The 14,750-nt window shown below is 28.6% G+C and overlaps 7 protein-coding genes across 7 annotated transcripts; 4 read left to right on the top strand and 3 right to left on the bottom strand.

Moving 5' to 3' along the window:
* Window positions 1–2,218: 2,218 nt before the first annotated feature.
* Window positions 2,219–5,500, top strand: VSB1 (Vsb1p; the record flags this gene model as incomplete). The annotated part of the gene is made up of 1 exon (XM_046077135.1): window positions 2,219–5,500. One exon carries the CDS (start codon window positions 2,219–2,221, stop codon window positions 5,498–5,500), a length of 3,282 nt encoding a protein of 1,093 aa, XP_045934857.1.
* Window positions 5,501–6,124: 624 nt separating this feature from the next.
* Window positions 6,125–6,979, top strand: SCDLUD_002383 (uncharacterized protein; the record flags this gene model as incomplete). The annotated part of the gene is made up of 1 exon (XM_046077134.1): window positions 6,125–6,979. The coding sequence occupies one exon, from the start codon at window positions 6,125–6,127 to the stop codon at window positions 6,977–6,979; it is 855 nt and encodes a 284-aa protein (XP_045934856.1).
* A 599-nt stretch (window positions 6,980–7,578) lies between these two features.
* Window positions 7,579–8,523, top strand: SCDLUD_002382 (uncharacterized protein; the record flags this gene model as incomplete). The annotated part of the gene is made up of 1 exon (XM_046077133.1): window positions 7,579–8,523. The coding sequence occupies one exon, from the start codon at window positions 7,579–7,581 to the stop codon at window positions 8,521–8,523; it is 945 nt and encodes a 314-aa protein (XP_045934855.1).
* Window positions 8,524–8,540: 17 nt separating this feature from the next.
* SCDLUD_002381 (bifunctional triacylglycerol lipase/ester hydrolase) lies at window positions 8,541–9,430 on the bottom strand (the record flags this gene model as incomplete). The annotated part of the gene is made up of 2 exons (XM_046077132.1): window positions 8,541–8,565; window positions 8,652–9,430. 2 exons carry the CDS (start codon window positions 9,428–9,430, stop codon window positions 8,541–8,543), a joined length of 804 nt encoding a protein of 267 aa, XP_045934854.1.
* Window positions 9,431–9,696: 266 nt separating this feature from the next.
* Window positions 9,697–11,889, bottom strand: UTP8 (Utp8p; the record flags this gene model as incomplete). Its single annotated transcript, XM_046077131.1, has 1 exon — window positions 9,697–11,889. The coding sequence occupies one exon, from the start codon at window positions 11,887–11,889 to the stop codon at window positions 9,697–9,699; it is 2,193 nt and encodes a 730-aa protein (XP_045934853.1).
* A 520-nt stretch (window positions 11,890–12,409) lies between these two features.
* SYF2 (Syf2p) lies at window positions 12,410–13,033 on the top strand (the record flags this gene model as incomplete). The annotated part of the gene is made up of 1 exon (XM_046081402.1): window positions 12,410–13,033. One exon carries the CDS (start codon window positions 12,410–12,412, stop codon window positions 13,031–13,033), a length of 624 nt encoding a protein of 207 aa, XP_045934852.1.
* A 43-nt stretch (window positions 13,034–13,076) lies between these two features.
* Window positions 13,077–14,234, bottom strand: SCDLUD_002378 (uncharacterized protein; the record flags this gene model as incomplete). The annotated part of the gene is made up of 1 exon (XM_046077130.1): window positions 13,077–14,234. The coding sequence occupies one exon, from the start codon at window positions 14,232–14,234 to the stop codon at window positions 13,077–13,079; it is 1,158 nt and encodes a 385-aa protein (XP_045934851.1).
* Between the last annotated feature and the right edge of the window lie 516 nt (window positions 14,235–14,750).

Raw genomic sequence — 14,750 nt, 5'->3', positions numbered from 1 at the left:
ACTTAATTAAATTTATTATACTTTAAAATAGCCAAAATGATTTATTATTATAATGATATTGTTAATATGATTAAGACATTAACCGAAATTTCTTAAATATAATGCGACGAGACTTCGTTCCTATGTTTCGTATATTGTTAGGATATATTATTATTTTTGTGTTTATACATATTTAAGTTAATACGGAGCTCCGTATAAAAAAATAAAAAAAAAAAAAAAAATAGAACTATATAAAGTTTTCAGTAAAAATGATTCTGAGCCTAAAGTTTGATTGATTTTTAAAGATATAATAATAAAAGAAATAATAGCCAATTATAAGTGTGTTCGTTTATTTTATTAATATATATATATTAATTAATTTTTCTTTTTTCTTCTTTTTCTCGAAAAACAATTTATTTAAATGTTTAATAACGGTAATAATATAATGGATATAATCAATACTTTAGTCAGAATTTTTTCTCTTTCTTTTTTTCTTTTTATTGTTCGGATATAAAGTTTACTGTTATCGTTTATTATATATATTATTATTAACGATTGTTTATTTGTTACCAAAGACTATTTTCTCACTAGATCTATAAGCGTAAATCATTACGAGAAAAAAAAAAAAAAAGTTTAAGCCGTATGCTTTTATTGTCCGTGGTTTAATTTCTATAAGAAACTTTAATATACACCAGACACAAAAAAAAAAGAAGTATATATTTATATATACGTATATTAAAACTTTTATTTCCGTGGATCTATATAGTCATATATATATATATAACTAAATCTACGTTGGAAAAAAAGAGGGGAGAAGAAGGTGTAAATTGAAGCTTATGCAATACATATTCAACGTAATAATCTTTATCCCCTTTCCCCTTTGCTTTTCTTTATTTTTAATACTTGCACGATATGAGTATATAAACCCTTATAGTTGAAAAGCTACAAACGCTAATATAAATATAAAGCTTTTATCCATTTGGGCGTCTTTTAGTATTTTTTTTTTTTTTTTTGTTCTATTCTAAGCAGATATTTTAAAAAAAAAAAAAATTATTTATTATCAGTTCCAAGTTAATAGAATAAACACTTTGAATAATAATATAAATTGCACATTGCTTTATTAATTATTGTCTCTAGATTATGGTTAGCAGAGTCCGCTAATATTCTTGATTTCTCGTTAGATTTCTCGTTAGATTTCCCGTGTAATGTTTGCCTAAAAAGTATTTTTTTTTTTTTTTTTTTATCAATCTAGTGTTTATACATCTCCTTGTTACTTTACAAATACCTAGTATAAACTTTTGGATTTGTCATGCTATAATTTCTCATGATAAAAAAAAAAAAAAAAAGGTTATTTTCGTATTTCGGTAAGATCACTGTTTCGGCCATAAGAAAATAGTTGTGGTTTATTTAGAATCCAATTTTATATTTTAAGGAATGTATATTTTTTTTTTTTTTCCTATTCGAAAAGCAGCATTTTGTTCTTATTTCCACACTTTTTATTTCTTCTGCGATTATAAACCCTCACCTCAACACAAAAAAAAAAAAAAAAAAAAAAAAGAATTAATTATCAGTTAATCTTTATTTTTATTTTTATTTTTATTTTGCTTCCAGTCAAATTTTCCAATGGTAAACTGTGGGAAAAGATAAGCAGCAAACAATTTAAAAGAATCATTTCTTCGTAACTACAATAAAAAATCGAAAAGAAAAAGAACAAACACGGCATTTTTTCATTTTTGTGCATTATTCTTACTTGTTATCATTTTCTTTTAAAGATAAATAATTCATCAGCTCGTTGGCCGTATCTTTCATTTTATCTGAATATTTCTCTCTTTGTCTTTTTTTTTTCCCTTATAAAACGTGATAATTTATCATACAGCTTTTCTTAGCTTTGATTTTTTTTTTTTTTTTTTTTCTCATTATGTGCGTTAAAGGTACTTTTCTCCCTATTTAAAACCACTATCGCTAAAGCGAAAAAAAAAAAAAAAAAATTGATGTTTCTTAAGCTTATTAATTACAGTTAGAGTAAACTATAGCGATGATACTGGTAGTTAAATAAATGAGAAATTACAACTGAGTTTATATAAAAAATTATATATAAATAAATGAATAAAAATAATTAACAATCAAACATTTTTTTATCCATACAAATTACATATTATTAATAATAAAATATACAATAATCTTAAAGGCTATAGTTATAATAAAACCACGTAAACTACCCGAATAAATAATTAACACCATGAGTAGCACTAGCGGATATAACAATCGCAATAGCCATGGGTCTAATTCTCACAGGAATACTATATTTATAAATAACAATGGTAACAACAACAACAACAACAACAACAACAACAACAACAACAACAACAACAACAACAATCCAGAAATATCTTCATTTTTAGGTAGGTCATATGTCGGTAGTTTTTCCCAACCCTCATATTTAAATACAGCTAATAACAGTGATCCTAGCAGTCTCGGTTACACTAAAAACAACGGCAGTAATAATGGTTTAGATTTTCCTATGATTTATAACAAAAATAGCCCCAAGAATATTAATAGCAATTTTAGCTTGCCTATAACCAATAATCTAGAGAATAAAAAAATCCACGCCTCTAACATGCTACACAAACAGACCGTGGCGTTATCCAATGCATTTGAAGAAGAGGAAGAACAAAAAAATAAAGGTTATGAAATTGACGATTCTAATAATATCGAACAAATAGAAGCGGAAGATGAAGCGGAAGCTATACTAGAAAATGATTATCCTTCCTATCAAACAGACTATGATAACGCACTTGATGAAGAATACGGCTTAGTCCCTTCCATTTCCCAAGAGGGTAGTATATATGATTCTTCATCGTTTTTATCACCACAGTCCTCATCCAACTTATCTATGTTGTCTTCTGCTAACAATTATGGTTCGATGGATTCCCATAATGATACCGTTGTTGCCACCACCACCACCACCACCAACAACAAAGCATACTTAAGAAATCCTGGAGTCTTCTTCCAAGATATTGTTCGTTATACGCCAGCTGTCATTCTGGGATTACTATTGAATATTTTGGATGCATTATCTTATGGTATGATCATTTTCCCTATCACAGAACCTGTTTTCAGTCATTTGGGTCCAGCTGGATTGTCTATATTTTATGTTTCTTGTATTATTTCTCAATTGACGTATTCGTCAGGATTAAGTGTTTTCAGATCTGGTATTGGTAGTGAAATGATTGAAATCACCCCATTTTTCCATACCATGGCTATCAATATCATGTCCAGTTTTGCTACAGGTAACGAAATGGAGCACCAAAACGAAATTATTTCTACCACAATTGTATGTTATGCAATTAGTTCCATTTTCACTGGTATGACTTTTTATACCTTGGGTAAGTTAAGATTAGGTAAGATTGTCGGATTTTTCCCACGCCACATTTTGATCGGGTGCATTGGTGGTGTTGGGTATTTTCTTATCATAACTGGAATAGAAGTAAGCACCAGGATTGCCAAATTTAAATATTCTTGGGATTTCTTGGTCCATTTTTTGATTTTGGATTTCAGCAATTTGTCAAAATTATTATTGCCCATTATTCTAACCGTTTTATTAATTTTTATCCAACATCGGTTTAATAATTCAAGCTTGGTGTTGCCACTGTTCTATATTATTACATTGTTTTTGTTTCATTTCATTGTTGTTTTGGTTCCCAGCTTATCGCTCTCAAATCTAAGAGACGAGGGCTGGATTTTCCCACTTGCAGGGAAAAGGGAAAATTGGTTTGATTTTTACAAACTATACAATTTCAAATTGGTTCACTGGGATTTGATATTCTCAAATATTCCCACCATGTTAGCATTAACTTTTTTTGGAATATTACACGTCCCGATCAACGTGCCAGCGTTGGCAATGTCTCTGAATATTGATAAATATGATGTTGACAAGGAATTGATTGCACATGGCTATTCCAACTTCATCAGTGGTATTTTAGGCTCTATTGAAAATTATTTGGTTTATACTAATAGTGTTTTGTTTATTAGAGCAGGGGCTGGGGATTCAGGGTTTGCCGGGTTTTACCTAGCCATCGCTACATTTATCGTTATGTGCATTGGTCCAGTAATCATTTCTTTGATCCCCATTTGCATCGTAGGCTCGTTAATCTTTTTGTTAGGGTACGAACTATTAAAGGAATCATTATTTGACACATGGGGGAAATTAAAAAATTTCGAATACCTGACCATATTAATCATTGTACTTACTATGGGTGTCTTTGATTTTGTTCTGGGAATTATTGTTGGTATATTAATAGCTTGTTTTTCGTTTCTAATTGATTCCACCAAGTTGAAAACAGTCAATGGCGAATATGACGGCAAAATTGCTCATTCAACAGTTAATAGAGATTATTTGCAAACAGAATTGTTAAATGAAATTGGTGAACAAATCTATGTTTTGAAATTACAAAATTTGTTGTTTTTCGGAACCATTATCTCGATTGAAGAGAAAATTGATAACATGCTAAAGACTCAAAGAAAAATTAAATATTTGATTTTAGATTTTAAGAATATCAACGCAGACAATATAGATTATAGTGCTGCTGAAGGGTTCAACAGAATTAGAAGATTTGTTGATACGAAAAATATTCGTTTAATTGTCTCCTCTATTCAAGAAACGGACCATATTTATAATGTTTTTAACAAGGTTGGTTTATTGCAGGGCATTGAATTGTTCCATGATTTGAATAGTGCATTGGAGTGGTGTGAAAATCAGTTTTTGATGCAATATAAAGTCTTGTTAGAAAAAAGGAAGAAGCATAGAATGAAGCAACAACAACAGAAAAACTTGTTATTATTTCAACAACAACAACAACAACAAACAAAGAATCAAACGCGCAAATTGTCTGTTCCCTCTCAATCAACAATGATGATATCGTCTACACCACGTAACAGCCAATTTGTTAATGTGGCTAAAGTACTATTTAACAACGAACAACAGGAAAACACTAAATTGAACAATAGATTCAAATCAAAACCATTTCTACCATTGTTTTTAGTAAGTTTGAAAAAATTCATATCCATTAACCCTGAAACTGAGGAGGAACATCAAAAATGGGAAAAAGTCACTAATTATTTCACACGTGAGAAGTTGCCACCAAATTATGAGATGCCCAATCATGACAACATATTATTTGTGGTGGAAAGCGGATTAATGAAAATTAGTTATTACATAATGGGCAATGGCAATATGAATGACCCAAAGAGTAATGATCGTTGTAATATTTATGAAACCATAGCCAGCAAAACATGCTATGGGAAAATTATAAATGGGTATAATAACACTGAGGAAATGAAGGATTATTTAGAGTGTGTTCGTTGTGAAACTGAGTGTGTTATATGGATTGTTGATAAGGAACGATTGAATAAGTTGAAGAAAGAGGATATAGAATTATTCACTGAATTGGTCTTAGTTATTAGTGCATTAAATCAATACAGATATAAGAAGTTGTTAAGGTATTCATTGATTAGTAGCTGATAGGAGACGATACGGTTGTAGTATAGTGTATAATAATGCAACTTTTAATTTTATTTATCTTGTTTTAAATAATTGTTAATATATATATATATATATTTAAAGAAAAGAAAAAAGAAAAAAAAGAAAAAAAAAAAAAAATGCCTCCCCCTTTTTTTTTTTTTTTTTTATTTTTTTTATTAATTTTGTTTGGTTTGAAAATATAAAAAAAAATAACATCAAAACAAAGATTTTCTTTCTTATACTTCTGCCCCTATCCAATATAAATAACACACGCAGAATATCACATCAAAATACAATATTAAAATAAAAAAAAAAAAAAAAAAAAACTCAACTTTAATACTTTCACAACTGTCACTTACAATTTGATCTTTCCTTTTTCTTCTTTTTTTTTCATTTTATACCATACTTGATATATAACTCTATCAAGTACTTACCTGTACATATATCTAAACTTATTTGCTAAACAAATAATAATATACAAACACTACTATATTAGATTACATACACCATATCTGACACAAATTTAATAATTTGTCAAAACACATACACGCACACACACACATATATATATATATATATATATTAAAAAAGAAAAAATTTAAATTAATTTAACCAAGATTAAAAATGAGCGAATCTATCGACGCTGCTACTGCTAGAAACACTGCAAATAACACTGCCAGAAACACAGAAATTGAAGGTAATGGTGACATTACTCCTGTTGATGCTTCTGTCGCTACCCCTACAACAAAAAATATTCCTTCCGTTACTTTGACTCCTGCTGCTAAAACCAATACTGACAGGAAAAATAAGGGGAAAAAGAAGCTTACAACTACTGGACATACAGATTCTCAACCACAAAAGGAGGAGGAAAATAATAATGATGATGATGATGATGACGCTTCGAGTATTGATTCAAGTATAAGCTCGTTGTCCGATTTAGACGAAGAATTAAGTGAACAACCGGAGGCTTATGATGGTGGCGATGATGAGGAAAAGTTGCAAAATAAAGAATTAGACTCTAATAAATTGGATAAAATCATTTCACATAATGCCATTAAGGGTAATGTGGAAACAAAGGAAAGTTTAGCTAAAAGTGGGTTAAATTTAAACAAAGCGGAATTGGATCCATTGCAAGAAACTTTGTCACACGGAAGCAACAATGAAATATTTCCAGAAGAATATCAATTAGAGACAAAAACTGGACTAGTTAAGATGAAGACTATCGAAGGGTTAAATAGAGTCACCACTTCTACTACCCCTCAATCCTCTATTAACACTGATATTGACGGTTTAATGTATGATAATGATTTGGGCGATGAAGATCAAATTTCTATCAAGCAGGAAAGCCATATACCTAAGGGTATAAACGAAGAACAAATAGAAAAAGTTGTTGAAAGAAATAAAAAAGAAATTGAAAAGTATCAAGAACAAAAACATCATCACGGTTTTAGGAAGTTCTTGGACAGTTTCATGCCATGAATACGGTGGATTTTTTTTTAATCCCAAATTTAAAAGAATTTTTTTGTTTTTTTATATTATTACACACATAATTTACATTATAATTAATATTGTCATTAACTTATTTGTATCTTAGATAGTTGTTATTTACTAAATGCCTTATTTTATATCTTAACAAATGACAAATATTTTTGTTTAGTTTTGAAAGAAAAAAAAAAAAAAAAAAAAAAAAAAAAATGCAATACCGAATCTGGTTTTGACATAGTCCGTCGGTACATAAATGAACAAAATTATAAACCCTAAAATAGGGTAATATACAAGTTTGATCCGAAACCAGCGCTCTCGGACTCTCGAACAAATATTAAAAAAAAAAAAGAAAAAAAAAAAGAAAAAACACACAAAAAACAAAAGATCAATAATAATAATAATGATAATTACATATATATATATATATTTTTTTTTTTTTTCAAATACTAAATCACTATGCTTGTGCTTATTATGAAAAAGTCTAATGATTTACGCCTTCTCTTTTTTTTTTTTTTCTCATCCAGAGTTTATAAATACTCCTTTGTAATATACAATAAACTCCCTAACCAAGAAACACATAACCTTCAGTAAGAATGTGCATACTATTAGGTTTAACGGATCATCCAGATTATTCATTAATTCTAATTTCAAATCGAGATGAAGTTTACCAGAGAAAGGCAGAAAGAACAGCTGTAAGAAATTTGAAAAATACCTATAATAATAGCCCCGCTAGGGTTTTGTGTCCCGTTGATGAACTGAGTGGTGGTACATGGTTAGGTATAAATCTGGATACCAAAGTTTTTTCAATTGTTTTAAATATACAAGAGTTAGAAAATAATCCAAACGATAATAAACAGCACAATAAAGGCTTGTTATCAAGAGGTATTTTACCATTGATATGTTTGTTAAATGATAATAACAACAATAAGAATAATGGGAATGGTAATAGTGATAAACTAAGTTCCAAGGCCGATTGGCTTAATACATACCCTGATATCATCAAAACCAGACCATTTAATTTAGTCTATGGCGATCTATCCCGCAATAAATGCGACTTAAATATTTTATCCCTTAAAAGTGATGCAACCCATACAGATACTAATTTAACAGAGGAACTAAAACATTATAAGATAAATAGCACTAACGATACCACATTTGTTATAACAAACAACAAATATTCGGAGAATATAAAAGACTGGCCCAAAATTAAATTGGGACAAGACGCACTTGATGAATTGCGTAATACTAAAACTGACAATATTATAGAAAAATGTTATGAAATTGCTACACGAACGACGTTACCTGATCACAGAAATATCCTTACTTCCAAAGAATGCAAGGCCCTTGTCCGCAATTCTATTTTCATACCACCACTTAAAGTGAAAAATGAAGATGATCCAACTATAATCGATTACGGTACTAGGACCACAATAGTGATTACGGTTTCTAGAAAAACGGGGGATATAACATATGTTGAAAGGGATAATGTAGAAAAAAATAATGCAGACTTAATATTCACAGAGTCAACCTATCAATGATATATTCTATGTATTTTTCACGCAATGGAAATGAATGTTCTACTTTATCACATATGTAATAGTTGCCATTTTTAGCGTTTCCCCAATAATATTTTAAAAGTTGTTCTCTAGTATTGTTATGGACCCACTGGTCCTTTCCAGCGAACCACATTTCAAAAATATCTTTGTTATTACCAATTATGATATTCTTAAAGATGTGTTGATCTTTCCACTGATCACGAATTTGATTCATTTCATGCTTAGCTAAATATAAAGCCTGTTTAGTAAAATATGAAGACGTAATAAAATCATAGATTTGATTCTGAATTACATATCCTTCGTAAAACTTTTTGCTAATTATTTGGAAGACCCAGCCTAATTTAAGCCAATTAATAGCTAATGTGACAAGTCCGCCAACTAATAAATAGAAAGCAGGCAATATTTTGAAAACCAAGTTTAATTTGGAACCAGCTTCACTTTTATGAATGTCGACAATAGTTGGCATAAAAAAAATTATTTTTTTATAATTTAATTGGTAATTTTCAATGATATTTTTTTGTAAGACATAACATCCCATCGAATGACCCATTAATATTAGAGGTCTTTGTGTATTATTATTATCATTAGCCCCCTTTCTATCATTCAGTATATTGCTTAGTAAGAATCTTGTGTTCTCTACTTGTTGATTTAAATCATACAATTCACCAAAGTTACTATCACCACCAGTAAATCCTCGATGGGATAAGCCATATATTTCATACTTTGGATATTTTTCAACTAAACTTCTCAAAAAATTTGAGTAAAAATTTATGATACCAGGATTACCAGGAACAAAAATTACCAAAGGTGTATTACCATTGACAATCGATGGTGTATAATGGAAAATATTAACAAGTTCTTTTTTTTCTGTCAAAACAGTTTTGAACATATTAAATTTGTCTTGTATTTATATCTCGATATATTGTCAAAAACAACAAGTTGGTTGTATAGAAATTATATTGAGATTTAGCCGTTATTTAAATAGTTTACCGTAATAGGAGAAAAAAATTTTTTTTTTTTTTTTTTTCCATTCTTTTTTGTAGAGAGAAAAATAAATAATAGAAAAAAAAAAAAAAAAAAAAAAAAAAGGCATATATATATATAAATATTTGTTAAAATACAAGATATAAAATATATAAAATATGTATGTACGTTTTAATACTTTAAAGTTTCTACAAAATATTCAACAACATCATTTTTATACTCTTTTGTAAATGTAAATGCCGATTTATTTGTTAGTTTATCATTATTACTCAATAAGTTCAATAGATCATTGTTGGTTTCGACTAAGCTAATTTCTTCGGTGATAAATTTATTCAATTTAAGCAAAAAGCTCAATTCTAATTGAAATATATCAAAAGAATCCAAACATAATGATAAAAATTGTAATAACTGTGGCATAGCCTTTAACTTGTCTTTACTAATATCAACATCATCATCCTCTTCTTCTTCTTCTTCTTCTTCAGCTGTACTGTCTGTTCTCTTTATGATAAATTCCAAAAAATTGGTTATAGTCACCCTACTAACCTGTTTTATGCTCTTAATAATCTCATCTTTACTAAAATCTTGTAATATTCTTAATGATAAGTCCAATAATAATTCGTCATTTTTAATAGTGAATAGTTCCTCCAATAATTCGTCTAACTTTAACCCAGGGCATGTTACAATGCACTGTTTAAATAACCTGGAATCAAATCTCAATCTATCTAGTAAACCAATTGTTTTGGTTCTGGGAAAGTATGGATGTGTTAATAAATATGTAAAACTTTTGGTACTTATTTTTTTGGCAATAAAACTATTTAAAACTGTATCAACCAATTCAGAAATAAACTTCGGGTTATTGATGAATCTATCTGTGTCTTCCATATAATAGCCATTTTGGTTAATTTTTAAAACTTGGAAAAAGGTTTCATCAAACTTAGATGGATCATTAGTTAAGTTACCCAACGCTTTTAAGGCTTTATTAAAATCAACCAAAACAGAATCCTTTTCATCTTTACCGTTTGTATCTTGAAAGAGTGGACACATTAAAGACGCAAATTTATCACCGCATGACTCTTTTCTTTTCAAAGAAAAACTCTTCCCCAAAGATTCTCTTAAAGAACCGTTGCCAACATTAATGTTAACAATATCTAAATATGAAGAAGGATTGGAACCATGTTTCGTCGAAACACCCAATGCAATAGTATTTGAATCACTTGATTTGGAAGAACCAGAAATTACACCGGCTTGCAAGATTTGAAAAGTTTCAATATTCCCACTCAATTCCCTTTTAGTTAAAAGAGTTTGGTGTTGTAAATCCAACAAGAAAATTTCATTTTTCACGGTCAATAAACATCTACTTGAGGCAACTGGTTTGAATGATATCTTTTTGGTAATATCTTCTTGCTTACCCTCTTCTTGGTTACTCCCTTGGTAAATATCAAGAAAAATATTAGAAACATCAATTTTAGCTTTAAATTGAAAATTTGGTAATTGATAAATCTCAATGGCTTTGTCAGAACTATTCAATTGATAATATTTTCCATTGTTATAAAACTTTTTGTTGATTTCCTCAATTATATTAAAATCTTCTATCACTATAGTATTTAGTTCTATAATTGTATGGTGAGTGCAATCAATATTGAATAACTTGTAAACAATACCAGTATTACTGCTATTATTTTTTTCTGGTTTCAAACGGGATAAAGTAAATAGGTAAGTCTTATCATTCTCCACAAAAAAGGCGGAATAATTAAAACACTCATATAAAGTATCAATAGAATATACAATCTTTTGTATATTTTTCAAATCTCTTAATTGAATTAACCCATTATCAAAAACGATCAAAATTATGGTGGAATTTTTATTTAAAATTTTTAAATCCACAATTTTACTGTCCACCTTTAAGGTGGTAACTTTGGTAGTAGTATTGTTACTGCTATCCGGTTCAACTCCATCGCTAGTACTGTTATTGTTCAAAGTACGTGTGAAAAAGTTCAAAGTAGACACTTTATTATTGGCCAATAGTCCATAAACCCAGTATTCTCTTGCTGATACATTAGAATTGATCGTACCATCCGTTTGTTCATCTACATGTTCCGGCTGATCTTCTATTTCCAAGACATCAAATGCAGTAACCGTATTTGTTGAAGGGATAGAATGATTGAAAACTAATTTTGGGGTGGGATTGATAATAAACTGGGATAAAGATGAACCACTAATACCAATATTTATAAAATTTGACTTTTCAGTGACTGGAGAGGATTCTGTCAACTGCAAATATGTAGTTTGTTTGGAAAAGTTGTTTAAGGAAGCTATTTTAGGTAATGCAGCTATCCTAAATGATTGCGAAATTGAGCAGGTCATAGATATATGTATTTGTATATATATATATATATATATATATTCTATTTTTTTTTTAACTGTTTGTTGTTACCAGAAATGTGATAATCTCCTATGGTTAGTTGGAATATACAAGTATCAAGTTGGGCATTATCTTTTGAAATGGCCAAAAGGTGATTTGAGAAAAGGAAAAAAATTTTTTTGCTTTTAAAAAAAAAAAAATTAAAAAAAAAAATAAAATAAAAAAAAAATAAAAAAAAGAAACGACTACTTAAGAAAAAAAAGTACCCGGATTATAAAAAATATGCAGTTTACATTTTAATCAATAAACTGAATTCTATAATTGTAAATAATTTAAATCAGGTTCATACAATTAATAACTTTGTAATCATATGGTTTATTCTATATTTAAATTAATAATGTCCTTCTTCTAAAAAGTTGTCGTTATTTTTATTTGTCAACAATCAGTTTAAATTACGTAACAACTGAATAGGAAAAGGGTTATATATATATATATAAAAGTGATAGTATTTATAATCCAAAAATGAACTCAAAACAATATAGAGACAAATTACGTGAATTGAAGAAAAGACATGTCAATATTAGGTTAAACATGCGAAAAGAGGAAGAAAAACTTATTAACGATAAAATTACTTTTAACCAGCCAATACGAATGAATTCTGAGGATAATAGTGATATACAAAATCGTGGAAAAGGGGGTAAAAATGCTTTTTATTATACAATACGAGACTATGAATACTGGGAAACCAAGAGTAACTTAAAAGTAAATAAAAGGTTAAAAGGATTAGGCGATGTAGATAATAATGTTAACTATCAAAACTATGATATTTTAGCAAAAAATACATATGATAGAGACATTAGTGATCTACCATATAATGATAAAACAATGTTAGATAAAACCAAGACTGGAAATAGTGCAATTGAATACACGGAGAGCGGTATTTTGGTACATGATGATAGAGCAAAACTTCAAGATTTGGCAAACAGATTGATAACAAGTTCAAAAAAAAGATACAATAAAAGAGCTAAAGAGATTGCTAGAAGTTTACAAACAGAGTACAATAATACAAATTATGGTGGGTACATCAACATTAAGAATAAACAATTTAATGAAAAGTTAGATAGAGAGTATAAAAATTATACGTAAACAGTTATAATACTAATAAATAGGGACAGAATAAATGAGTAAGTTAGTGCTCTTCTTCTTCTTCTTCTTCTTCTTCTTCTTCTTCTTCTTCTTCTTCTTCTTCTTCTTCTTCTTCTTCTTCCGTTGTTATAGATTGTAAAACTTGTTCTGAAGCCTCTAAAGCTTTGACACATTTTTTATGATAATCCAGTTGAAATTCATTAAATAATTTCAATAATTTTATCAAATCAAAGCCATCAACAAAATCATTCATCACGTTAACGGCTTCAGAAGTATGTGTAACAAAATCGTCTTCTAATTTCTCCATTTTGACGTACTCAGGATCACTTTCTTTAACATCTTTGTCTTTTAATTCATATCTAATTGAATCGAAAGTTAACTTTGAGTCCTCAACTTGTTTGCGCAATTTATGAATTTCCTTCAAATTTTTATTCACCAACATATCTAAACCTTTATTTATTTGATCAATCATTAATTTATCCATTATAGCTTTATCTTCGTCCATTAGAAATTGAGAAGTTCCAAGAGTTTCAAAAACTGTAATTAAATCTTTCAAACCAGAATCTTCATTTTCCTCAGCATTTGATTTACCACTTGCACTTACATCACAAATTGGTTTTAATATAGCAATAGATTCCTTACAGCTCTTATGTAATGCAGCTGCAAATGATCTTGGTAAAATTCCCTCATTTTCATTGTTTTCTGTATCTTTTTTATCAGTGGATTGGGTAACAGTAGTATTGGTATTAGAGTTCCATAACCCACTAATACCTTCAGTTAAATTAGGTGGATAGTCATAACCTTCTACAGCATAAGTTGAAGTAACTAACTTGAATCTTTTAATAGTTTTTTCAATACAATCACATTTAGCCTCTAATATTTTATAGGATTTGGGCAACTTGCTTAATTCAAAGTTGGGATCGGAGCTTAGAGTTTGTTGGATTAAAAACAAGTTTTTTTTAACCGTCAAATTGTTGAAGATCTCATCGTCTAGTGATTCTTGGATAGTACTCGTTGTGGTGGTTATAAAATTATTAATAGAATTATAAAAAGAGTTCCAACCACCGTTTTTAGTAGTTTTTGTTTTTGAAGGAGTGACACTAGGTTTCTGTTCCTGGTTGGAAGTTTTGTTTTCTGGTTTGTTTGTGTTAACTGGTGATACTGTTGATTCGGTAGTTTTGATTTCTTCTTTTTCAGCCATATTTTTGTTTTTGTCTTTGCTTTACTTTTTTTTTTTTTTTTTATTTCTGTATCTATTTTTATACTTAAAAAGAGTTATTTGTTATAAGCAAGTGAAAGAAATTAAGAAACAAGAAGTTAAAAAAAAGAAACAGGGGATATATCAACTTAAAGAATATCAAGGCATTTTTTTTTTTTTTTTTCATGGTATTTTTATTTGGGCAATGAAAACTTGGTCAAAAAGACGCTTTTTATTTTTATTTTTATTTTTATTTTTATTTTTATTTTTATATATATATATTGGCTCCAAAAAGAAAAAGAAAAAATATATAAAATGATAAAATAAATATCTATACTTCTTTTATATAACAACAATAATTATATTTCAAATAACAAAAACAAAATAAAAATAATATTCAATAAAAAAAATTACAACAGAACAAATAACCATTTAATACTAACAACCTGTATTCTTTCCTCCCCCCTCCCATCAATTCTCATCCCGGATGTTAACACTGACTAAAAAAAAATAAAATAA

Source organism: Saccharomycodes ludwigii, chromosome III (genome assembly GCF_020623625.1).
Source record: "Saccharomycodes ludwigii strain NBRC 1722 chromosome III, whole genome shotgun sequence".
Classification (NCBI taxonomy): domain Eukaryota; kingdom Fungi; phylum Ascomycota; class Saccharomycetes; order Saccharomycodales; family Saccharomycodaceae; genus Saccharomycodes; species Saccharomycodes ludwigii.
Note: the sequence above shows the minus strand (reverse complement) of the source record. Positions and strands in the feature narration are given on the sequence as shown.